The sequence below is a fragment of the Rissa tridactyla genome, chromosome 9, assembly GCF_028500815.1.
Source record: "Rissa tridactyla isolate bRisTri1 chromosome 9, bRisTri1.patW.cur.20221130, whole genome shotgun sequence".
NCBI classification, from domain to species: domain Eukaryota; kingdom Metazoa; phylum Chordata; class Aves; order Charadriiformes; family Laridae; genus Rissa; species Rissa tridactyla.
The window spans coordinates 40,212,791-40,237,959 of record NC_071474.1 but is presented as its reverse complement, the minus strand read 5'-3'; the positions used below and the strand labels follow the sequence as shown (position 1 = coordinate 40,237,959).

At 53.6% G+C, this 25,169-nt stretch overlaps 1 protein-coding gene across 1 annotated transcript in view; it reads right to left on the bottom strand.

Annotated features, from left to right (window-relative positions):
- Positions 1-19,836, bottom strand: part of CD99L2 (CD99 molecule like 2) — a 40,996-nt gene extending 21,160 nt beyond the window's left edge. Inside the window, exons 1-2 of the mRNA XM_054215498.1 lie at positions 19,720-19,836; positions 1,966-2,031 (exon numbers count right to left, since the gene is read on the bottom strand). Of these exons, the coding sequence (XP_054071473.1) occupies positions 1,966-2,031; positions 19,720-19,777 (124 nt within the window). The 5' untranslated portion in view covers positions 19,778-19,836. The remainder of the gene's footprint in view (positions 1-1,965; positions 2,032-19,719) is intronic.
- Positions 19,837-25,169: the final 5,333 nt, after the last annotated feature.

Here is a 25,169-nt window from a genome sequence, read left to right as displayed (position 1 = left end):
GGCTGCCTCCGCGCAGGGCAGCGTCCCAATCAGCCAAACGCAGAGCGCTCTGATGATCTGCGCTGAATTAAGACAGCAGCAAACAGAGCAAGGGCAGATGCTGTACAGAACAGCGTGCAAAACAACAGTAAGCTGCCAAGGTTTTGCTGTCCCTCGCCCGGTCGGTTAGTTAAAAGACACATCATTTCCAGTGCTGTGTTATGTACGGGAGGCTGCCTGTTAGCCGGAGGAATTTTGGTGACACCTCGACGCATAGATTCCCACTCCCCTGGCCGCTCCTGGCGTAAAACAAGCTACAGTCAGCCTTTGGGGGGGCTTGTTTATTTATTTTTTTCAGCCCCTGTAAACCACTATCTATTAATAGTGGCTAGCATTACCAAGTATATGAATAAATTATGAGCAAGAGTTGTGGCTGCTCTATTCCCATTAATTTCCATTTGCGCCTCTCAATACCGGAGTGCTTCTGCTGGGCTTCATCTCCAGTGTGCTGGCATGGTTTGATGCGACCCGACTCCAGACCCTTCCTTTGCTTTTATTGTGGGGCTGATGCAATGAAGTCTCGAGAGGGATGCAGCAGCCGGGCAGGCCGCGACTCCAGCCTGGGGAAACGCTGCTTTCCCTCTGCAGGAGGTGGCCGTTAGGTGTTTCTAACCAGGTGTCCTCACATGCTGTATTAAAGGGCTTCCGAAATCCTAGATGAGATCCCTCAGACCAAGTCTGATACCCCGTGGTCTTCCTCTTCCCCTCCTGCTGAACCCGTCGTGCTGCGGGAGAGATGCATGGAGCATCCTGACTCTTTATTCCATGTAAACTCCAACGTAACCCAGCACGACTGTCTGTGTGTTGTTAGACTATAAAGTAAGATGTTTCAAACCCTGTTATTGCTTTCACTTAAATACCTGTAGGTGTATTTTATGTGATCGCAGAGGCCGGCATCGCTCGCAGAGCGCTCCCTGCTACCGCCCAGCCTGGTGCCGGCCCTGGGGATGGTCACCATGAAGCGCATGGGGAGGGATGTGCAGCGAGGGGTCCTGGGCACGGGCGTTTGCAGCTCTGCCACGGCGTCTCTGTGGCCGGGCAGCGAAGGGGAGCTGGGGATGTGTCTGGGTGCGGACTGCTCTCGGGCTCAGCCCTCGGGGCTGGGGACAGGCGTGTGACGTGCCCCTGGGAGGGACAGGAGCTGCTGTGCCAGCGGTTAGCTTATCTCTTTTGGGTGTGAAACGGGAGCTGCTCCGCCAAATCTCCTGATGCCAGAGTGGTGCAAACCCCCCGCCGGCCCCCCGACCTCGCCGCTGCTCCTGCCAGGCCCGAGGCTGAGCTCTGCCAGGCACCAGCGTCCCCTCAGTGACACAGCCCAGCTCCAAATTACATTAAAATTATCTATTTAAAAGCCAAATATTAAATATCAGCGTGCCAGCAGCAAGGTACCCCTTCAGGATTGAGCTTGAGCTTCCTTTAACTGATGGGTTGCATTCGAACTTAAGCAAGGCAAAGCAGCAACCCAACGTGCCATCTGCCTTCCCCAGGTGCCACGTGGCAGCAGGACCAGGGAAGGACCCAGCCACACTCCGGGGGTTGTCCTCACCTGCCAGAGAAGGAGAACGGGTAATGCGCCAGCTTCCAGGCAAACAGGGACGTGTTCAATGGTAGGTGTTACTAAGGAATGCGAGGAAGCCAAAAAGACGTGTTCAGTGCCATCGCTACATCAAAGCACCGGCGTGCCTCCAGGGTTTGCTCACAGGAATCAACAAGGGAAGGGCACACGGTCAGCAACCAGCTTCTCCAGGACTATCTCCAGTCCCACCTCTTGGCACGCCCGGACACCGCATCTCCCCAGGCAGGGACAAGGAGGCAGCCCGTATCCTCCACTGCCCTCCCACCAGCAGCAGATCCCAAAGAACAAATTGCATCTGTTAATGACTGCTTGTTTTCTCCTTTCTAAAAGAATAAATAAATGTGACTTACGTCGCTTGTCGCTGGGGTCATACAGGGCATCTTCTAGGTTGAAGTCACCTGGGTCGTCCCCATGACCTGGAGACAAAGAATCAGCGCTGGTTGTACTCGCTGCGCACAAAGTAAACCGCCTTTAAATACGGCGTGGCTAGACTCATTCGCTCAAATTGCTTTAGTTTTTAGAGGGCTTTCTGTTTTTTTCCCAAGCCTGACCCATCATCGGTGATGAGGAAGACATCAGCCTTCTCCAAATGCTGTGACTGGTAAATTGCAGAGCAGTCATCTCTAGATTTTCCATTTGTCTGCCCTAATGGATGCGGGATAAAAACACATGCTATGCTTAAATTTGTCAAGGAGAGCCTACCAATTCATCTCTCGAGCTGCCACTCAGCTGTGGCTGTGCTCATGATTATACATTTGCTAAACGCCATGAAAACATTGGGACAGCACAGACAAATTTGGTGGAAAACAAAAAAAAGCCCTACGCACCTCTTCTTCGCAAGTGCCTTCCGACATCAAAAGCTTTGTATGAAAATGCTGCTGCTGGCTGCCAAGCGCGACTTAGCATTTCAGAGACCTCCTGCATCATTCTGCCTCGGTAATGCAAACCCGGACCAAAGCCCCATCCCAGGGATACACCTGACGGGCACTGGCAGATTTTTTTCTGAGAGATGCCTCACCACAACCCCAGTCACTTTCTAATATCCCGGGGATAACTCGGTGCCACGCCGTGTTCTCCTGCGATAGGGCCAGCTAATCCTTCCTTTCTCTGCCTTTTTTTTGCGTCGCGTTAATTACTGTTGACTTACCCTAGTTCTGAATGTATTTGTCTTGATAAATTCATGCTTTTACATCTCAGAGCATGCTGAGTAATTAATATCCTTTGGGTTTGCTAAGTACTGCAGCACTGCAAGAGAACATTAAAATGGCTTTCCTCTTATTCCTACTGCTAAATGGATTTAGCTATTGCCACCTGAGCTCCAGCGTGCTTCATGAATAAATTTAAAGCTTTACTGACAAGGACAATAACAACGGGAAGGTACCCGTCCATCAGAAAGCAGGTATCAGCATTTTGGTGAAAAACTTCTACCGGGAGTGGTCACTAAGTACTGCAACACCTCCAGCTCCGGTTTCACTTACTCGCACATCACATCTCGTTCCATTTGCCGTCTATTTAAATGCGCACTCAGCAAACCTGGGGGTGATTTAAATGCAGGGTCTATGGCTGGGAAGTCGCGACAGGCTTCTCTCCCCTGGCAAAGCGCTCGGGGTTAAGCTGCTGCCGGGGGTGTGAGGGTAAGTAATAGCTGTCCCAGCCCCAGGGCTGTGTTTCTGGCGGAGATGAAGGATGCCAGCGCTTCCCCTGTGAGCCCGGAGGAATGGCTGGCAGCGGGCAATGCCCCGGCGCAGGTGGAGCTGTTACCGCCGTGCGAAATCCATGGAGCGAGGCGTGCGGACGAGTCCCTTGCTCAGCGCGGCAGGGCTGTGCTTGGCACCCCCAGCCTCCCCTGCACGCCCCGCCACTCCCTCCACAAAATATTTGCCTCTTGGGCCTTATGGCCGGTGAAAGGCTGGCACCATCAGACAGGCGATGCTCTCCCACTCCGACAGCCTGGATGAAGCCACAGGGTTATCCAGCGGCCTGGCGGTGCCAAGGAGCAAAGTACGGAACGTGCAAGATCATCCATGACCCTGAAAAAACACCCGCCCAGCTCTAGCACTTGCACCAGGTGCTGACGAACCACCGGCACGTCCCTGCTGAGACCCCACAAGCTCATTATCACAGTGGCTGACCATCCCAAGCTTGCTACTCCGGCAATTTTATGCAGGCTCCTTTTCCCAGCATGGCTTTTTCCCCTGCCTTTAACTGGAGTTTCGGGAAGCGGCGGGGTTCCATCATTCTTGTCTTTCTATTTTAAACTGTGTTTAAAAAAAGGTGGAAGGGGAAAACCGCAGCGTGTCTCTGGTGGGATGAGAACTGCTAAAAACCTGACGGGGGGAAATGCGCCGTCGCTGCATTTCATTTCAGTTCCCCATCTCCATGGCGGGCAGGGCGAGCTGGCAGGAGGGATACGGTGGTGGCACCACGTCTCGCATTGGTATGCCAGGGGCCACCCCTGCGCTCTCTCCACGCTCCCTCTGCTCTCTGTGATTAAGTAAATGTTAAGGGCGCTGATTTGCCGCACGCCGAGCCCTGCTGTTAGCGCATCCTCCCCGTGCTTCACCTCTGATGTACGAGCCCAAACACCCCCTGCCTGGCTTTGGGGGGCTCAACGCCGGCTGAGCAGCACTTGCACCTCCCTGGGTTTGGCGACGGCTCCCCTTGGCATCTCTCTCCGCAGGATGAGAGGAGGGTGCCGCTTCCAAAAATCACCCTCCAAAGAGCCAGCTGGCACACCAGCAGGTCCCGGGGGTAAAATGGGCTCAGGGCCCTCCATCCTCACGGGGCTGATGTAAAACAGCAACCACTAATGTGTCCTGGGCTGCGTCCGTCCTGGGGGAATCCCCCGCAGCGGGAGATAGAGGCAGTGCAGGCAGCCCGAGGGAAGGCTGGGAGAAGTGTCAACGCACCGAATCACCCCATACAACCTTCCCTGTGCGGCGCTTGGCACAGCCCATCCCCCAGGGCTTTCCCATCGCTGCCCACGGCAAACCCAGATCCTTTTCCAGGGGAACTTAAATCCAGGAATCCCCTCGGCGTTGGCAAGGATTAACAATAGATTGCCAGTTAATTGCAGTTGACAACATCTTTACTTCATGCAAAAGGTGTTATAGAGACGTATTACACCTTTTATGGATCAATAACCGAGCGCTGCCGTCAAAGGCACGCAAACTTGCCTGCTCGCTCCGACACATCAGAGCTGAACGCTCTCCTTGTGCTTTTATTCAGTTATTAAGCGGTAACAGACCCGACACTTCACAGTCAGGTGCTTAAAACCCAACCCAGCGCTCGGTACGCGTGTTTACCTTGCAAACGCAGTTTTTCGTGAGGCAGCGCTGCTGCTCCCTGCCCTCTCTCCTGCAAAGCCCTTTGCTCCTGGGGCACCGGTCCTGCTCTGCGGTCACCGGAGGAGCGGGGCTCCGGGGCTCCCAAAGCTCTGAGCTCAAGCCCATCGCACAGAGCCCATCCAACAGCACAGAGTATCTTTACACTAAGGGTTTATATTCTGTGGGAGAAGCCGGGGCACGCTCCCACGTCCTAGAGCCAATGAGCAGCCCGTTGCGGGGGTGTCCGTCTGTAACACAGGCTCAGCCGTCGGGGTCCTGCGCACCCCGACGTTTCACCTCCCCTGTAGGACATACCCACGCTGCCTGCGACCTGCTACCGGACTATAAAACCACTGATATGCAAAATCATCCACCACTGGTTGCTCAGTGCCGGGGAGCAGTACGGGATCTTTGATGGGGCCGATGACTAGGCTAGTTTGGGGTTTTTTTTCCCCACCCTTGCACTGGGCCCTTGGCAGAACTCTTGCCTCTGGCTGCTGGGAGCAAACACACTTTTAAGCATTGGAGCAGGCTGCCCAGGGAAGTGGTTGAGTTGCCATCCCTGGAGGTACTTAAAAGACGGGTAGACGTAGTGCCTAGTGAGATGGTTTCACGATGGTTTTTGTGAGTGTTAGGTTGATGGCTGGACTCGATGATCTGAAAGGTCCCTTCCAACCGAGGGGATTCTATGAATCTGTGATTCTATGACAAGAAATGGCCTCAAGTTGCGCCAGGGGAGGTTTAAATTGGGTATTAGGAAAAATTTCTTCACTGAAAGGGTTATCAAACATTGGAACAGGCTGCCCAGAGAAGTGGTGGAATTGCCATCCCTGGAGGTCTTTAAAAGACATGTAGACGTGGTGCCGAGGGACAGGGTTTAGTGGTGGTTTTGGCAGCGTTAGGTTGATGGTTGGACTCAGAGATCTTAAAGGTTCCTTCCAACCAAAACGATTCTGCGATGGTGTGATTCTATCCCCAGGGGTGGCTGGGAGGAAATTCAAGCCCCGTGTGCCAGCTGGCCAAGGACACTGGAGCATCCGCAGGCCTGCAGGTCTATGGGGGGCGGGGGGGAAATGGGCAAACGAGACGGGTTTTCCGTATTTTTTTTTTAATATGACAATCAAAAGAAACTGAGCCGGGTCATCTCATGGTACCTAAGATGAATCCCCCGATGCCAGAGGGGGAGGTGGGGGGGACTCCAAGGTGGCAGCTGCGCCGGGTGGAGGCTGTAAAGGCTGTAAAACAGAGGTGAGAGTGATGGCCGAGCCGGCGCCGCAGGCTCCCCCCGCCTCTCGCCGAGTCCCCTCGCCTTGCCGGGGGTACTTTTAATCAGAGCTAGCTGCTCTTTGAAGGTAGAAGGGTTTTGTGCCTTTAATGTATTCTCTCCTCATTATTTTCTGTAGCAGGCAGCTCAAACGCGCAATTGTACTCGTCAGCTTTTTAGGTTTTACAATTATATATATATTCTAATTAAGCCCCACTGTTTGACAAAGCTTGAATTACAGTATCATAATTCACACCCAGTACATTGCTAGGCCGTCTGCAGCACTCAGAGTGAGGTGTATTCCATTTTTAGTGCCAGCCCACGGATCTCTTTGTGCAATATATATGTGTTTAGCTTCCCTGGGAATTGAGAGCCCGCGACGGTACGAGATTGACAGCCCGGGAGATTATGGGAGAATGCAAAGCAGGTACAAGGGCGGCGGAAAGTAATTCAAACTCCCTGACTTTTGTACATCTACCTTAGGAGCGATGCGACGGGCAGCGGGTGGGAGAGACGGAGGACAGCGTGCCAAGGTAACCCAAAGCACCAGGGTCTCCCCAGTGACCAACCTCGTCTTTTTGACTCTGAGTTACGGTGTCGGCACTCACAGGCGGTTCCCTGTCCAGGGCACCCACAGCTGCGCTGGCACCTCTGCGGGTTGCTAGGGATGGAGGGTTTCTAGATGCAGGGCTGTGTCGTGCTGCCAGTGCTGGACTGCATCCTCGCAGCGGCGTTTCCCAACGTCTCAGCAAAGATGCAGCCCCAAAGGTCTGCAGGGAGCAAAAGGCTGCTCCTCCGTGGGTGCAGGTCTGCTCTGCAGCAGCTGGGGTGCCTCGGGGACCCGGGGTCCCTGGGGACCTCTCCTGGAGCAGCACAGACCAGAGCTCCAGACTGGCTGATGCTCTCCACCACCACTGCCTGGGCGCCGGCCCCAGCCGCCTGCAAAACATGTGGCACATGTACTTGCAAGTGCCAAGTTGCTTACAAATCTTGAGTTCTTGCTGACTACTAAGACCAAAGCACAGTCCCATGTGCGTAGGGGGAGCAGAGCTCCTAGAAGCCTTACAGATGGTCTCTGGGATCAGCGCTGGTGGGTAAGGACAGCCTCGGAGCAGCTGTACTCCTCTCCAGAGACATGCCCGGGCTGTCTTCTCAACACAGATCTCCTCCTGAAGTTAGCCCTGCTTTGAAAAGCAGACCCTGAACTTCCTCCAGCTCTTCGGCCGCTGCCGGGACAGACAGACAGACAGACTGCCCAGGGACATCTCCTGCACAAACATCCCTGCCGGCAGCCCGCCAGGGAGAGGAGAAGCAGGGCTCAGCTGGGAAGCGACATGGGGGAGAAACTCAGCCCCCTGCACGCCCCGTGGCAGTGGGACCAACAGCTGACATCGGGGGTACATCACCCTGGCCCGGCCCACACCCAGGCGAGAGCGGGGGGACACAGCCCCCCGGCCGGGACGGCCCTGCTCCTCGCCTGGGACGAGGCAACGCTGCCGCCCTCATTCTCCATTCCCAGCGAAACATTTTGATTTCCACAAGTACTAATCAAAATCACTCTTGATTATGGCAAAAACAACCTCTGCTGAATTTTTTTTTTTTTTATGCAATTAACAAGGGTATATGGTAATTCCAAGCAATCTTGCTCTTGAGATTAAAGGAAAGCCTGCCAGGAAGCACATGAATAAAGCTGTAAGATGAGAATTTGCATAATGAAGACCTTCTCTTTGTGGAGGGACTAATGGTGGTTATGTTTGAAACCTATTAACGGAAATGCCTAAAAACCTCCGCAAAAATCAGCGCGTTGTTGCTGAGCCACCGTGAGCCACCATGACCCACACAGACTCCGTCACCCCCATTGTCCCCAGCGCCACCGGGTCCCCCTGCTTCACAGCACCCCTGGTTTTGACTTCTCCTCGGCTGGGGCAGGATGGGCAGCGCGAGCACTGCTGTCTGCAGCTCCGGGCAAGGCATCTGGGGCAGGTGGCACCCCCGATATGCTCAGCACCCGGCAACAGTGATGGAGGTGGCAAGGAAAACACAACCAGCAAAACCAGCTTGCAGCTGGTGGGCTCCAGGCTCCTCCTCAGCAGACACCGTGAGCACCACGATGGGGGGTTGGACCAGAAAGGCCACCATCCTGGTGGTCTGGGCAGGAGAAGGCAAGCCCTCGCTGGGAGCTCCCCCAGGCACTGAACGCTCGAGAGACACTGGTGTCCATCCACCCTGCGTCACGCTGAGGGCTGCGCCAAGGTCCCAATGCATCTTGTCCCCACCTCGGGTGGAAGAACAGACCTCCAGGTTGCTCCCAAAGCACCTGAAGAAGCAGTGCTGTCTCACACACCCCGCGGTGTCCCACAGCCCCGGGCAGCAGCCGGCGGCTCAGCCTCTGCCACCACGGCCGCACCGGGAGCTGCCGGGAGGTCACTTTGCAGAGACCAGACAAAAACACACAGGGAGGAGTTTCTCATCCCCTGCCATCTCACGCAGCCTTTCTCGCTCCTCCACAGCAAGATTTAGAACCCCAGAGGGCAGCGTCCTGGTGTCCTCTTTCCAACAGCCACATCTGGTAACCGGCTTGCAGAGAGCCTTGCCCAGAGGCTGCACGGAAACCTCAAAAGCCGAGGACAGGCACTGGCCGCTTCCTCCTGCATTTTGGCATGCGTGAAGAGACCTTTCTGCAGGGAGGATCTTTCCCACCAGGCTCTTCTTCCCCCAGCGCTGCCCTTCTTGGAGAAACGGCAGCTCCCACCGTCAAACCTACCAGCCTCCACCACCAAATCTACCAGCCTCCATCGCCAAACGGACCCAACCTCCGCCACCAGCCTCCATGACCACCCAGACGGCTCCCAAAGGGGCGGAAAGCACCCTCAAACTTGGAGGCATTTCTTCATGCTAAACTCTCATCCTAACTTTCTCCTTCTTCCCGACGTTTCTCTTTCACCTGCTCTCAGTCTCACCGATTCAAACCAGTGGTTATTACTGTATTCCCACATTTTGTTTACAAAACAAGACGAGAAAGGCTATTAGTGGAGCAGTTTGGTCCCTGCCCCTCGATTTTGCTTTTCAAACCAGCGCGGGGCTGCCAGCTTAGAGGCTGCAGGAGCGTCCAAAGGGGTCTTCCTCCGCTCGCTTGGGGATTGAGACATGAGGGAGCAAATTTGCTGTCGGAGGGAAACAAAGCGTTTCCGCGCATTTGACTGCTCTGCTGGTGTCGGTGTCAGCCTGTCACCATGTTAAAGCTGCGAGCCGGGGGGGCTGCGAGTGCCAGCTGGCCCCGAGACACTGCGGCTCTGCTAGAGACGGGCTAATCCTGAGGGTGACGTACCCACAGGCAGCCACACGACATCTGTGCCCAGCCCAGGGACGCACACGAGGCGAGGGAGGGGGGACCAAGGGGCCCGTGCCATGTCACATCAGCCACTGCCACGCGATGTGACACGGGTCAGTGTAACAGCAGTGAGGGCACGGAGGAGCCCTGGTGCCCAGGGACCACCCAGTCCCTGCAGGCTGGCAGGGCACCAGCCCCAGCCCCGGTGCTTGTGGCACAGCGAGGGACCCTTGTGTGTCCTTTAATGCGGTTCCCACCCGACTCTTTGGGGACAACCCCAAGGAGGAGTATGGCTGCACAGTGCCATGAGCTCCATCCCCCTCAGTGGCAAGCTCCATGAAGGGACCGCCGAGGGCTTGATCTGCTGAATGTGTGATCTCCTGAAAGCGTGTGACTCTTGGGAGGCTGCAGAGCCTCAGGCTGGCCTGGAGCCCTCAGCTCCACGGGAGACCAGCAGCTCCTCGACTGGCTCGTGCACCCCAGGCTCCCCAAAAGCACGGGACAGAGCAGTACCGCCCCCCCGCCACCGGGCAGACGAACACCTCTGGGTGCTGGCAGCAACCCTCAACAGCTCGGAGTGAAAAGCAAAGCCCCGTCAAGGGCAGCACTACGGGAACTAGGAACGGCTCCGCATCGGGGTTTCCCACAGGATGCCTTGGACCGGTGGCCACTGCACAGGCCCCTCCCCCCCATCTCTGGCTCCACAGAATCATCCTCTCTCTGACACCTTGTGAAACAAACGTTTCACCAGGTCTTCTTCCACCCCAGGGTGGTTGGAAAGTGGGTAGCCCTGTTCAGGCGATAGAAGACGTCAATCGAAATGGTTTTCTTCAGTATCAGCACTCAAAGCTTTCAAGGTTTCCAAAGGGCTCTGACATCTCCGCATGTAGAGCAGGTGACATTTTCTAAGCAACTTTAATAAGACAGTTGTTCTTTGAGGTTCGTGTCAAAGAGGTCTCTGCCGCAGCATTGCCAAAACCTGCTTTCAATTAGTCCCAGATCAATTGCACCAGGAGCGAAAGGCTGGAAGGTTTTGAGCACAAGTATTTAAGGTTCCTCCCTTTCTGGGGAGTGCCTCAGCCCAGCTGTACCTGCGAGGAGGATGGGATGATGCCGAGCTTTCCATGCCTGGGTTCGGTACAGGGACATTGTGGCCAAGGGCTAATGAGGGCAGGGGGAGCTCAGCCTGTCCCAGCCCTCCCGGGCTCCGCTGCTGAGCCTAGCGAGCAAATCTCTGACCCTCTCTGGGAAAACGCCTCAGGTAACCCTCGATAACTCAAAGGTGCATCTGATGGGAATGGGAGTTGTTTCTTCTTATCGCTCTTTTGCTCTTTGTTTGGTTTGGGTTTTTTTAAAGAAGAATGCTTTATTATACCTAAAGGGGGAAAGGATGTGGATGGCGTAATTTTTTTATTCCCAGACCCCAACCACTTTGCAAGTGGCAGAGTTTGCACTTGCGTTTGCATTTTCCCCTCGCAGGTTTGCAAGGGGAAATTAGCACTGATGCTGCTGCTTGGGATAGGGAATGGTTAAAGGTGACTTTCTCAGGTTACAGAAGATCCAACAGTGTGTCACCCAGGACTCGGGTTGGCTCCCCTCCAGATGCAGTGTGCCGGGGTCTGCCAGAGAACCAGATTACCCTTCCCGCAGGTAGGGAAGGGGAGAGGCGGGGATGCTGTGACCTTGCTCCCGAGCAGGGACCAGCCTGGTGTCCCCACAGCAGAGGGGACGGATGGCCATGGCCCTTTGCGGGGATGCTGAGAGCCAGCCCTGCCAGGGAAGGGCAGGCCAGGAGCAGGAGGCAGGATCTGAGCTGGAACCACTTTGGAGGCAGCGTCACCTGTATCCCGGTGCGCTGCCCCTGCCCTTCGCCCAGCCCAGCCTCACCAGGCACAGGGTGGGAAACACGGACCCCAACTCGGTTCGTGATCCCTAGGGATGGTCTGAAAACAGAGCAAGTTCCTTTTCCTTCCATGTCTGTGGCTGCAGGGCTGAAAATTGGGGTGCTTTCATGTTTTCCTGCCTGCTGTCCACTCAGAAAGATTATGAGGTACGTTCACATTAGCCACTTGATTTCTGCTTCCATGTTAAGCAATGACTATGAATTTGCCTAGGGCTAAAGACGTCTGTTTATCAACCAGACAACAAATTGTGGCATGAAAGCATTTTGTTCATAACCCAGCGCGGAACAACTGATGACAAAGCCAGCGATGCAGGAGCCCAAAGAAAACTGAAGCGGAAGATTAAATGCTTATCACCTGATTCCCGACGGAAAGAGATTGCTCTCATCAGACAAAGATCAAGAGAAGATGCTGTAGTTAAAAGTAGGTAAATACAGAATTACACGGTAAAAATGCTGGTTCATCACTTGGGATGTGCTGCTCCTGCCGTACCATGCTATTAACAATCGGAAGCCGAGCGATAGTGGGAATGACGACTTGGGCGATGCTGGCAGATGGAGCACGGCCCTGGGAAAGCGCAGGGGGTCGCAGCCCTCTCCGCTGGCTGGAGACATTTGTCTGTCCCTGTCACCACAGCTTGCAACGCAGGGCTCCTGGCCGGTGGCCGCGGTGCAGTGCCCACCGCTGCCTGCTGGCCTGTCCATGGCACCTCGCCGGGCAAGTACTGGGGATTTGGATGGGGAGGATCCATAGTTTAGGATCCATGGTTTAGGATCCAGCCTCCGCTGCTCGCTGTCTGCAGACACACAGGGCTGGCCCGGCCACGCTCCCGCTCCCCGATGGTTTTGGTGAGGTGGCTCCGCTGCTCCCCGGAGCATCACAGACCCAGGCAGTGCTGCCAAGGGACCACTCTATCCTGACATGGGAAGGGGCTTCCAGCGCGGAGAGACAACAGGGTGGGAGGCTGCACCCCCCCAGGGAGGAAGCAGGGGCAGAGATGTGCTGGAAGTAATTCTGAGCAGGTGGAGCAGGAACTGGTGACGATTTTAGCCATGGCCAGCTGGGCCAGGCCACCCCCACCCAGCCCACCAGCTGTGAGACCATCCCTCTTGGCTCACCCACGGCAAGGGGAGCTGCTGGTCGAGCCTGTGATGGGAAGCTGTGCCACATCCCTCAGCCTTTTGCACTGGCTCATTTTCAATAAGGTGGGTTTGGCTCCTTGCTTTCGTAGAGGAGTCCCCGGGGAAGCGGAGTTTGGGGTGTGCATCCAGCCCCTGCTGCTCCCCGTGCCCAGCACAGGCTGCGTCTGCAACTGGGGAGGTAAAGCCAGCTTCACCCGGGGCCTGCGCCTGCAGCCGGCTGGTGAGCACCCACTGCATTCCCATCACCTCCCAGATGCACTACTGGGAGGGAAAAGCAGAGCCCTCTGCTACGCAGGTGGGAAAGGTCTGTTGAAATACTTCTGCCAGGGGAAAAAAAGTGTTTCTGTTAAGTCAATGACAACTTATCAGGACAAATTCTGAAACTGTTTGTTACAGAATTTCAAGGGTTTTTTTAAAAAATTATTTAATGACTATAATTTAAAATGTCAATTTTTTTTTAAAGCTGTATAATCCTGAGATAAAACACTTCTGTAGAAGAAGGAGGTGCACAGCTACCTGGCTTTGCCTCCCATCACCAGGGGAACAGTTGCCTTTATAACCAAAGCACCGCTTGCTATTGATGTGGCATGAAATAATACAAACATAAAAACAGGAGCTCACTGAGTTCAAAGAGAAATCCACCAACAGGTCTCTCACTCCCTCTGACCCTACTGGTGGAGGAAATAGCACCAATATTTACAAAACGAACTGTCTGTAAACTGTTGCTTTAATTCAAGTGTAAGGGCTCTGAGATTTCCTCTGCAAAAGTATCTGAACCATTCACTCGGTTAAGACCATCATTACAAAAGAGAACGAAGGAGAAGGAATATACCTTTTTTTCAAACATACATTTAACCTCACTTAAAAATGCTCTGTTTTCTGCATGAGGCCAAAGACATGTACTGGGACTTGCGTGCGTTTTTAAGAACGCACACCAGCTCAAAGCTTAGTGCCGTCCTATGGATTTTTGGAAATAACAAATTCCAGTTTCCTGGCAAATAATTACACACAAACTGCATGGCATCCGCTCAGGGTCTCTTGACAGTGCGTGAGACGGTCTGTCACCAGCAGCAGTAGCTGATGCCCGGCGAGTGGGGCCAGGCTGAACACCCACCCCAGCTGAAGCACCTGGGTCAGAAAGCAGGGGTTTGCCTGGGGGCCAGGGGGATGCTCAGGGCAGGCCTGCACAGCTGGAAGCATCGCCCTGGATGCTTTGGCTTTGGGGGGCTGTGACCTCTTCAGCCCGGCGTTGTGTTGGGGAAAGGTTGCCTGGGGATTTTGCTGGCAAAAAGAACTTCCAGGGTGGGAAAACGTGCTGAGCAAGGGGGAAGTTTTGCCAATTCTTGGTCTTTGTACCTCTTCACAGCGTGAGAGCATACCCTGGGGTATGCTCAGGCTCTGTAGTGAAAACCATGCAAATTTCCGAGGGGAATGCTATGTACTGGATGGCAGGATGGGACTCTACGAGGTTTTTATTCCAAACAAGGTAGATGGGGTCTGGTATTAGCTTTGCTCAGATTGTATTGTCTGGAAAGATGACTCAAGTCCTGCAGTATCCGGGACACCCGAACGGAGGTGGCTGGTCACCGTGGAGACACATGCTCCACCAGGCTGCTTGCTTTCACCCCATATAGGTCATACAGAGATCTGAGACAGAGACTTTTCCCTAAGCTCCTACCCCTAAAAGCATATGTTTGTCAGCAGACAACACTTTATGGTCACAGATTAATGTGCTGTTTGAAATTTTATCACATACCTAAAGTCCCTCTTGCAGCACAAGCACCTTCTTTGTCACCCCAGCTGGGGCTGGAAACCTCCTCTGCTTGTTTAGCTCCTGCCTCCTCCCCTCCTGGAGCCCGTGCTGGTTACCCCTGAACACCCGGCCAGGAGCGCATCCTTCTGAAGTGGGATTTCAGTAACGTTCTTCCAACTTTGACCCAACTTCTTCCAACCCCTTTCTACGCAGATTTCCTTCCGCACGGGCAAAGACAGCATTTCAAAGGGCAAGCAAAGTGCTGAGCAATTATTTCTCCCCAGCATCTTGTTTGCTGGAGACAACCCCGTGGCAGCCGCCCCTCACCTGCGGAGCCTCCCAACAGCAGAACGATGCTGTTCGCAGCAACCATCCTCCCTGTCTGAGATGCTACCTCCAAAATCTTGCCAATGCCTCTGGTTTGGCTTTTCTACACACACATGCCATGCCAGCACTAAATCCCTACAGCAGACCTGCCCCACTCCTTCCCTGAAGACACTGCTCGTGTGGTTGGGTATCTCAGGGACGAGGTGCTTGCGCTCAGCATCAGCTTTTCTGCCTGTGGCCTCACTACTCCAACCACAATGATTTTCTGAGTTTCTCAGGCAAGGTTGGAAAGCAATGAAAAAGGATTTTGGAGTGACTACAAGACAGTTTTGTAAATACGTATTAGCATTAACTTTATCCGCATCGCACCAGTAGGCCGAGCTTTCAGAAGATCAAAACCAAGCCTGACCCTGTGCGGCTCTGCTGAAATCCCTGCAAGTCTACAGAAAGCGTTTGCCCCTCGCTTTGCGATGGCTAATGTGCTCGTACTGGGGCTCTCCCTTTTCTTCTCAAAAGCGTCATTCACTCAGCAAACACTCTTGTGCTTGCATCCCGCATCACAGCTAGTGACTCCAGCATCTGGATCCCCAACTTTGAAGTTTCCTTTTCAAAAAAAGTCCTTTCATGTTCTGCGTTTTGATACGCCACGTTCATCTTCTCCCATTTTCCTCTATTCAAGTTCTTCCACCAGTTGTGAATTATATCAGTCAATCAGATTACAAAGGAATTATTGCAAAGGTTTTCTCTTTGCCATCAGTGCTATGTAGTTCATTAAACATACGTTTTGTTATTAAAGTGGCTTCAGAAGCGCTGTCTAATAAAACCCTAGTTTTTCCTTTAGTTAATTGTAAAGTCAATGCCTTAAACCTCCAGGAGGTATTTTTCCAAGGAGAAACAAATTTGTTTTTAAACTGAGCAGTCCTAAAAGTTTATTCTAGTCAACACTGGAGATCAATAGACTCTTCTGTTTTATGTGCTTTAAGGGCTGAAACAGTTGCAACAGATGTAAGGAAAAAAATTACACTTTTGTAGAGGGGAAAAAAGCCCAAGAGTTAAATGGCTGTTTCCAAGCATAGGTATCACTAGGCTGGTGGAAGAAAATTTCCAAAATCCAAGCAGAAGTATGGAAATTAATTATTTCCAAAGCTCTGTACATAAATATCTGGGCATGGTACATTTAATTAATGCATATTTGTTCAAAGATCAGAGATAATTTGTAAGAAAACCAATTTAACTTCTCCCACTTTATCATACGTGCTAAAGACCCTATCAAAGTAAAAATTATTCCTTAAATGTATTACTTTGACTCGCTGCTGATGCCTGGTAATTATAAATTTAGTAACACAATAATGTATTATAACAAAGATTTTTAGCGCAGGTAAACGCTTCACCCAGCGCTGCCACCTCCTTCAGCTTCGGCAGCAATGCCAAACCAAGGCTTTCGCTTCTCCTCCAAATAATTCCTCCCTGCGACTCTCCCAGCACAACCGTGGCGACCGACCCCGGCAAGTGATGGGCACGGAGCCGGCGTGTCGCCCGGCACCGGCACCCCCTCTTCTGCCAACTGTGTCCACCGCTGCCCGTGGCAAAGCAGAGCCCGGACACCTGGAAAAACATCTGGAAAAGAGCTGGCTCCTTTCTGCTTTCCCCGCACTCTCGGCTGGGCACCGTTGTGCAGCGACTGTGCAGCGGAGCCGCCTGCAGTGACTGCAGCCATCTGTGCAACAGTTATAAATAGCTAATTATACTGTCTAATATTACTTTCACATTTAAGTAATTATTGTAATTGCTGGTGGGATATTGTAGTCACACTTGAGAGGAGAGGTGATCTGTGAGACGCTGTCTATTAAGACACGGGATGACAACGCGAAGAGCCGCCCGTCACTGCTGATTCTGCAACTTTGGAGGACGTGCCCAACCATTCTCATTGACCGTTTGTCACCATGAAGTTTTTCTTCACGCGTTTCTTGCCCAACATAAAGCATAAAATCTGGATGTACCCCATCATGCCTGGCCTGCAAAAGGAAACCTTGCACTCCCTACAAGAACACTGGCCTCAGATGTTAAATTTGCCATCTTTCCGTGAAAACATATCAGTGCATTTCTCTACTGGCTTACCACCAGAGTGGGGACAGGAGAGGGAAAAAACACAGCTGTGGAAAGTTCCTTGTTTGACTGTTTTCCTTATCCATTTGCACAAACACATGGCTAACCCTGGATGACTCAAACATAACTAGTTTCTGGAAAAGCCACGGATCTGTGCATTTGAAATAACATGCAATGCGCTAGCATAGGGAACGCTCGCCTCCGGAAAGGCTTTGCAGGGCGTTTGGTTTCCTCCGTTACCTCAAAACACTGTAATGCTTCTGCCCCCCACTGCACTGCGGGAATACGCCGGAGTCTCACAGCTCTGGAAAATGGGCAATTCCTATTTCCAGCATCGCACCCACCACCAGACGGGTCGCGAGGGCAGAAGACGCACAGCAGCTCGGATGCGGGGATGGATGCAGCACGGCTGTGTCCAACAGCCCACCGGGCACTGATGCGCACAGTCACATATGAAGGGAAACACAGTGGAATTTGACCAAAGAGAAACCCAAAACCTACCATATTTTTTCAATTAGAAAGTGGGGTTTTGTTCCTGCTTTACTGGACAGCCTCAGCCAAGATGCGCGTTGTTCTTCTGTCAATGGTGGAGCTGGAGCTCAGCTGCAGGAATCACGCTAAGTACCAATTTTGGTGTCTAGTTTGCTGTTCTTGATAATTTGTAAGCCTCTGAGCTTGCAAGAGACCGGGCTGTCTGTGACCCACCATCGGCAGCGCTGGAAAGACTGTTTCAGAAGCAGCAGCCATAAAAAAAGCTAACGAATAGAGGCAATGAAGAAATTTGATTTCTGTTGCTGCTGTACTGAGGAGCTGGGGTAGAAAACCCTGCCTCAGAAACCCCTGTCCTTACCGCCACCTGACATTTTCCTGTGGGCACGGGATGAGGGCGGGGAGGATACTCTGGTACCCAAAGGGCCAGTTCCATGCTTGGGTGGGGAAGGGCTCTCGGAGCCTCCCTCAGGGCTGCCCCAAAACCCTTGGGAGGGAGACGGAGGGAGGAGCAGGCACCCACCGCTGGGTCGGGAGAGCCGCTACGGAAATAAACACGGGGTGAGGAACCGGAGGCCACGTGGAAAGGCTGAAGGCACGCACCGCTGTCTCATCTCTACGCGCCCAGTGTCGGCGGGGCTCTGCCTGGAGGAGGCTGCAAATGCAGAGCCCCCTTACCTTTATACAGTTATTTCTAGGAGAGGCAACTCAGAGCAGCTCAGACAGGAGCCGAATTTAATGTTGTTCAATTACCTGTGAAGCCCCGCACTGGCAGGAATGATTTATAAACATTTCGGTGAAATTTGGTTTGATACAAACACAGCCAAGGGTATTTAAGAGCTGGATGCTGCAGCGCAGCACCCCAAAATGAAACAGAATAGCGTTTTCCTTTGCCCACGCTGCAAACAACACAGAATGCAAACAGCTTTACTGCTGAATAATCAGATTTTTAAAATTATTATTTAAATCTAAAATCAGAGCTTTATGCCCAGCCTCTTAGCTCAGCCTGTCAAACTGATATCCACTGCTTAAAAACGTAGCCGCTACACTGGGAAGCACAGGCAACTCCGTACCACGCTGTTACCCTTCCAGGTGCACGAGCACGTAAGTACCTAACGCAAACGGAGACTAATTCCAGGCTGACTCACGGCAAACCTAATCTCTTCCAGCAGCAAAAGCTGCTCGCAGCCCAGTTCACTCTTCGTTTTGATGCCAATATCCTCTAACCAGTCTGTGTTTGACAGGTACCTCCTAGCTAATACTGGATTTTTTTTAGAAAAACCTTCCCAAGCCCTTTTACATAATTGCTGTCTATTTCATCTGTGCAACCTTTAAGAGGACTTTTTTCCTATTCAAACAATCAGCTTTTTAAGAGGTTGGTTTTTTTTTTAAAGGAAACAATCAAAGAATTGTGGTAAACTTTGCATTGATTTTAATTCTCCCTTCCCCCCAAAAAAAGCATGTTTTTTTCCCCTATCTTCCTCGCTACTGTCCAGCTGGGACTGATTTCTGGGTTAGACTATTCTGATCTGCAGAAATAGCAGTGGGACTAAAAAAAGAGTGAGAATACAACCAGCAGGCCAAGAAATTTGGGTCAGACAGCGAATCTGCTAATCCAACAGCTCTGCAAGGAGAGAGACAAAACCAAACTCCTTTCCTGATGACTCCATGACTCCCTCTCTTTCGGATTATCCGAGACACGGGCTGCTACGGAGCTTTATACCTGCAGCACCGCACATTTTGGTTAAACATCATTATGACACTTTGTCACAAAGAAGCGTACGCTGCATTCTGAGATGCTTTAATCACCACGATCACCATCTAATGACGGGTTTAGAGCCATCGTGTCTGTCAGATACCTGTGCAGGAGCATCCCCCAGCTGCCGAGCGGGGGGAGAGGGGACAGGCGCTGGCGGGGACGGTCAGAGCCCGGGGGTGGGGGGGACAAGGGGTGGCTGGGGGATGGCTTTGGCCGGGCCTGGCCCTGGCGCACAGGCTGGCGCCCCGCCATCTGCTGCGGTGCCGGGGTGCTCTGCGCAGGGTGGGGCCCCGGGGGGTGCACACACACACACCCCCCCCCCCCAAGGGCGATCCGCTGGGCAGTGCATCCTCCCGGGAGCCCCTGCTAGGGACCCTCTCAGGGGTGCATCTCCCCGTGATCCCCCTCCCCCGGAAGGCTGCATGCTACCGAGGGGTCGCATCCAACCCGGGGAGCCCCCACGGCGGGGGTGGGGGGGGGGGGCGGGCTGCAACCTCTGCGGGGTTTCCCCTCGGGGGTGACCCCCGGGAGGACGGGGAGGGACTGGGGGGTTCCGCCGTGCCTGGGCCGGGCCCGGCGCCGCGATCATGCGCAAACCGCCCCCCGCCGCGCCCCGCGGAGACACCCCCCTCCCTCCCCGATCCCCATCCTCCCGGGCCGCCCCCTCCCTCCGCCGCCCCGCCGAGCCGCGGCCCGGCCGCCCTACCTGCGCCCAGCAGCGCGGCCGAGGCGAGGAGGAACCCCAGGAGGCGGCGACCGGCCATGTCGCGGCGGGGCTGCGCGTCTGCCGCGGGCACGGCCGCCTGCCTCCGCCGGGGCGGGACGGGGCGGGACGGGACGGGGCGGGGCGAGGCGGGCACCGCCACCGCCCCCCGCCCCCGGCGGGTTGCTGAGCCCCGGCACCGGCCTGCGGCCTCCCGCCGGGTGTGTGCGCTGGGCTCGGTTCCGTATTTCCTCACCCAAAGTGGTGGTTGGGGGGGGCGGAATCCGCGCTGCGGACAGCGATGAGGAGACGCGCAGGAAACCGGGGGCGGTTTGGGTTGCTGCTGCCTGGATGCGATGCCGCTGTAGCGGCGGGGGGGGGGGGGGGGGGGGAACGACCGGCGGGCAGCAGCCCCCGGGGCTGTGGGGTCCGTGCGTGGCGGTCGGCAGCGCCCCCGAGGGCTGTAGGGGCTGCGTGTGGCGCTGGGGGACAGCAACAGCACCCCGGGGACTGCGGGAGCCGTGCGTGGCGGCTGGGGGGGGGGGGGGGGGCGCAGCACCTCCGGGGATGCGGGAGCCGGTGTGTGCCGGCTGGAGGGCAGCACCCCGGGGGCTGTGGGGGCCGTTTCTGCCGGCTGGGGGACAGCGGTGGTGCCGGGATGGGGCGATGGTGCCGGGCGTGGGTGCTCTGCCCCGCTGCCGGGAAGGGACTCCGCAGAAGTGCAGGGCGGGGGGAGCTGCTGCAATTTCACCCTTTCATGCCAAGTTTTTAATGTGGAGGTTACGGAGCCATAGAAATGTTGGCTGGAAGCGACCTCTGGAGGTCTCTAGCTCAAACGCCCCCTCGGAGTGGGGCCCACGGGCAGCAGGTCACATCAGCCATGGCTTTGTCTGGTGGAGAGTTGAAAACCTCCAGGGATGCAGGCTCCCCCACCTCCCTGGGTGACCTGCAGCAGTGCTGCCCTACTGCGCAGTGGAGGAGATTCCCCTGGGTCCAGTCTGACCCTCCCACTGACCCTGACCGCTTCTTTGGGCATCACCCCCTGCTGTGTTGCCTGCCACTGCCAAGAAGAGTTTGGCTCTGTCATCTTAATAACTGCTCTTAAGTATCTGTAAGCTGTGATTAGATCTGCCCTCAGCCACCTCCTTGCCAAAGCAAAAAAGCTGCCCCTTGTAGTTCATGTGCACCAGGTGCTGGACCCTCTTCTCTACAGCTCTTAAATGGGGGGAGGGAATTGTTAATAATACAGTAAATATCATCTTTGTTGATATTTATAGGTTGTTTCACTACAGAAAAGGGGGTGAGGAAGCAGCCTGCATTTAGGAGGAATTCCTAAAGCTTTAGCGGGGACTGAAAGCCTGAAGAAGTGTCTGGGTTGTCCTAGTCCCACCCCACCTTACAGCAGTTGGGAGATACTGCTGTCACCGGCTGCTCCAGCCGAGTGTCGGGACTGCCTCGGGTGCAGACAGTCTTTTTTCCTTTTTGCCCTTGGTGGGAGCATCACTTGAAAAGGTAGTGAGCAAATAGACCATGGAGGAGTTACAGTCCTCTTTGGAAGTGCCCAGGTTGAAGGATGCGGCAGGGGAAGGGACGCTGTATTGCTGATTTTCATCTATGGCCACGTAGAACATTGCAGGTTCCATGGTTCCCAGTGCCTTGCCTTCCACAAACCTGCGGGGGGGAAGGTCTCCAAACCCCACACCAGAGCGGGTTTCAGTAAATTGGCGTAGTTTGGCGTGCTCGTATCATCCCGTCGGAGTTGTGGACGCGTCTGTACTGTGCAATTCTCTCTGCTGCTGCAGCAGCTAACGGGAAGAACAGGGGTCCCAGGTTACAGAGGAGCTAAGCGGGAGAAGATGCGGTTCAGCTGCTCTACAAAGCTATCCATGCATTCACAATATTGCCTCTCTTCCTATTTATACAAAGAGAAAATCAGGATTACAGTCCCGTTTGAGTCAAACTAAAAGGAAACTAGCAGGGCAACATTTGTACCTTCCCACCCTGGTTCCCCAATAACCTCTCCATCAGCTATTTGCATTTCAATGCCTTTCCAAGCCTCTGGTAATTGTTGGGGGAGGAGGCGGGTAAAAAGGCTATTATATTAGAGTCAGATCAGCTTTAGCGAGCCCGAAGGCATGAGAGAGCATCGCAGCAGCTGATGCAACCCGTGACAGTACATTGTTTGCCGTGCCGTGCGAGCCCGGGGTGCGCACCAGTGCTTGTGAGCCGATTCATAATTACGCAGAAATGTATGAATGCAGCGTTTAATTGGCAGGCAGCAGCAGCGCTGCGCTCCGAATCTGGAAGGAAAAGGGGGCGGGTAAGACCCGGGAATTCATGTCGGAACGGCGCATCCCGGCTAAACCCGCCCACGCCGCAGGGTGCCGGCCCCGGGCGGCCGTGCCCCAGAGCCGTGCGACGGGCGCGGGTTGTGGCTTTAAGGGAGGCCGAGCCCAAGGCAGCTGGAGAGGCTGGGGACCGGCCAGGCAGTGACTCAGCGTCGCCTGACCTGTGCCCAGGAGCCCAGGCTATTCTTGCTTCGGGGTGTGTTTAAGGCGGGCAGCCCGGGCTTAAACCCTTCCAGTCGCTCCGCTGAGGATGTGCCCGTGCCGGGGCCGGAGCCTCGCACGCCTCGTGTTGTCCGGCAGCGCGGTGCCGTCTTCCCTTTGGATTGCTTTCCTCCAAGCTTGAGGGGGCTACGACCTTCGTATTTTCTTCTCTGGAGCTAGATTAAAACTGTAATCTTAAGATAGCGGAAGACACAGCCATCAGAGAAACTTTCGGTGGGAAAATATACTTGCTTCCCATTATGTTTTAACAGGTATCATGCTTAACTTTTTTTTTTTTTCCCCTGCCTTTGAAAATCTGCTCCCTGGGCTTAGCACGCTCTTGTCTCTCTGAGCGAGGAGATGTTTAAAGGGAAGGGGAAATGCCGATTGGGAAAGGTAATGCTGGGTCAGACAAAAATCTGATTTAGAATCTTTTTCTTCCTAAATCTATTCAAATAATTTAGCAGGCTCAGAACATGTAATCCGTTAGATCTCAGAACCCCTCGCAGGCACTAATCAATTACCCTTGATAAGTGATGGACACATAAAAAGCATCAATTTAGCTGCTACTGAAGTGCTGCTGTTTTAAAAGCAGAATGAGCTGTCATGTAGCAATGCATAGCCTTGTCACACAGTTATCCGTGATGGAAAATGAAAATACTATACACAATTTCAAATGAGCAATTTCAGAGGCTGAATTACATTTCCACCTGTGCCCATCTCCCGCCTGAGGTATTGTTGTTTTATGGCCCTGTTTCCAAATGCAACGATTCTTTCTTAAGTAAAAAAATTTGCTAATTTGGGGGTCTTTCAAATTCCCTTATGAAGCTGGAACGCATCTGGTCAAATTTTCTAAATGCCTTGTTTTCTAAAGTCTTGATTAAAGTTATGATTCAAGTGGTTCCTTAAAAAAAAAAAAAAAAAAAAAAAAAAAAAAAGAAGAAAAAAGCAGCAAGCAGTGGTATGAGGTGGCAAGGCTACAAACAGCCCTCAGCCTGCACCGCCCCAGCGGCCCTGCGGTTAAGGGACTCGGGGATATTCCCAGTCTCTTCCGTCACAGTTGCATCGCCGTGGAGAAGGAAGGAGCAGGTTTCCCTGGGCAATGGGCTGCTGGCTCTGCTGCTGTGCCAGAACTGAGCTCCAGCAGACTTTCCTCCTTCGATGCCAGAAGTCGAGCTGAGGGAAGCAGATAGGGGTCTTTGGGGCTCGATGCCCCCCCCAGCCCGCGGCGTGCTGTGACTGGCGGCGGTGGCTCGTCCGGTGGAAGTCACACCTGAGTAGAGCTCAGGTGAGAGCTCAGTAGAGCCCGTAAACAGACTGGCTGTGCTGCTCACCACCTGCCAAGCGCCGCGCACTTCTTGCTGTAACCATCTTCCCAGAGAGCCTCCTGTCTGGTTCCTTGCAGGACTGATGCATCGGGAGATATTTGTACAAGCTAATTTTAAGTATGTCATTTCTCTGCCTAAATTAGATGTCTAGACTCCTTCTATAACCAAAGGTGAGAGGCAGGTTCCTCATTGCAGTGTTCCGAAACACACCCAGAAGATCCCTTGTCTGTATGGGGACCGTGGGTGCCTTACGTCGGTGCTTAAAATGGGTCTCCGTATTCCCTGTCACGTGCTGGGTCTGCCACTGTTCCTGCAAACAAACACAGAACCTCCTCGCCTTGCGTAAATCAAAAGCTTTAGCTGCATTCTTAAAGGAGAAATGTTAGTAGTACTTGGATGGAAATTAACTGGAGAGTGCATTTATTTTTGGCCAGTCCCCTGGGAGCACCTGCCAAGCATTACCTCTCATTTCAAGCCTGGCTGTTCCTGCTGAGAAAGTCTGGTGGAGCTTGGAGTCTGGGTCAAGGTGAGTGCCTGGCTCTTCGTCAGCTGTCTGTGCCATTTAAAAGGGAAAGAGGAGAGAAAGCGAAGCAGCAGCTTGGGTGTGAGGAATGGTGTGCTCGTGCTAGAGAGCGCAGGAATGAGAAGAAACAGGAGTGCTTGGGTATGGTTTATGTACTGATTAAATGCACCTGCCAGTCCCCCAGCGCCGGCGTACAGTTTTAGAATGAAACTGTTGAATCGTAAATTAAACAGAGAAAATTAATTCTGGCCTTGTCTGCTCTTGGGACGATAGCCAATTGCTTAAAACAAGGCTTACGTGCACCTGTTTGAAACCGGAGTAACTGACACAAGCCACGGTGCCTACGTAAAAGGTTTACAAGAGTCACTCAAGCCGTCGCGTGAACACGCTCGAGTGTCGGCGATGGGGACTTCAGCATTGGGTGGACCAGGCTCTCCCCTTCCGTGGGAGTATGCCCGGATAGCGCACAGGTATGTGCCCGGAGGTCCCCAGTGTGGAACGGGAGCTGGCGTGGCTGGGCTGCCTCCTCTCCTGCTTCCCAGCATCGTGTCGCCGGCGGCGCACTAGACCAGCACTGGGTGCACTGGAACGTGAGCTCTTCTGGCGGCAGGACTCACGGGCAGAGACATTGGGGACTTTATTTTCTCAGAATAACTGTGATCTCAAGTGGAAGGACACTGGGGCATCGGGGTCAATTCACATCGTTTGCAGACGCGTTAGAAACTCTTGTTTGTTCTCCAGATTCCTGAAAAGCAGAAAAACCTGGTGTTTTCATTTTTTTCGGTGATTTTCCACTAGGGACAGAAATCGCTGGCTGAGAATCTGAGGCCTGAACCCAAAGAAAACATGTCTCAAGAAGCAGCGTAACTGCTCTGGCCAAGGGTTTTATTTTTTTTTTCTTAGCCTACTCCAGAAGTCTGCAGAATCCAAAAGGGGCTACAGAGTGTAAGGTGACGTTCAGTGCATCAATGAACAGCTGTAAAAGAGCTTTCCTGCCTTTCCCAGCAGTTAATAACTTTGTTGCACAGAACTTAGTTTTTTTTCAGAAAGACC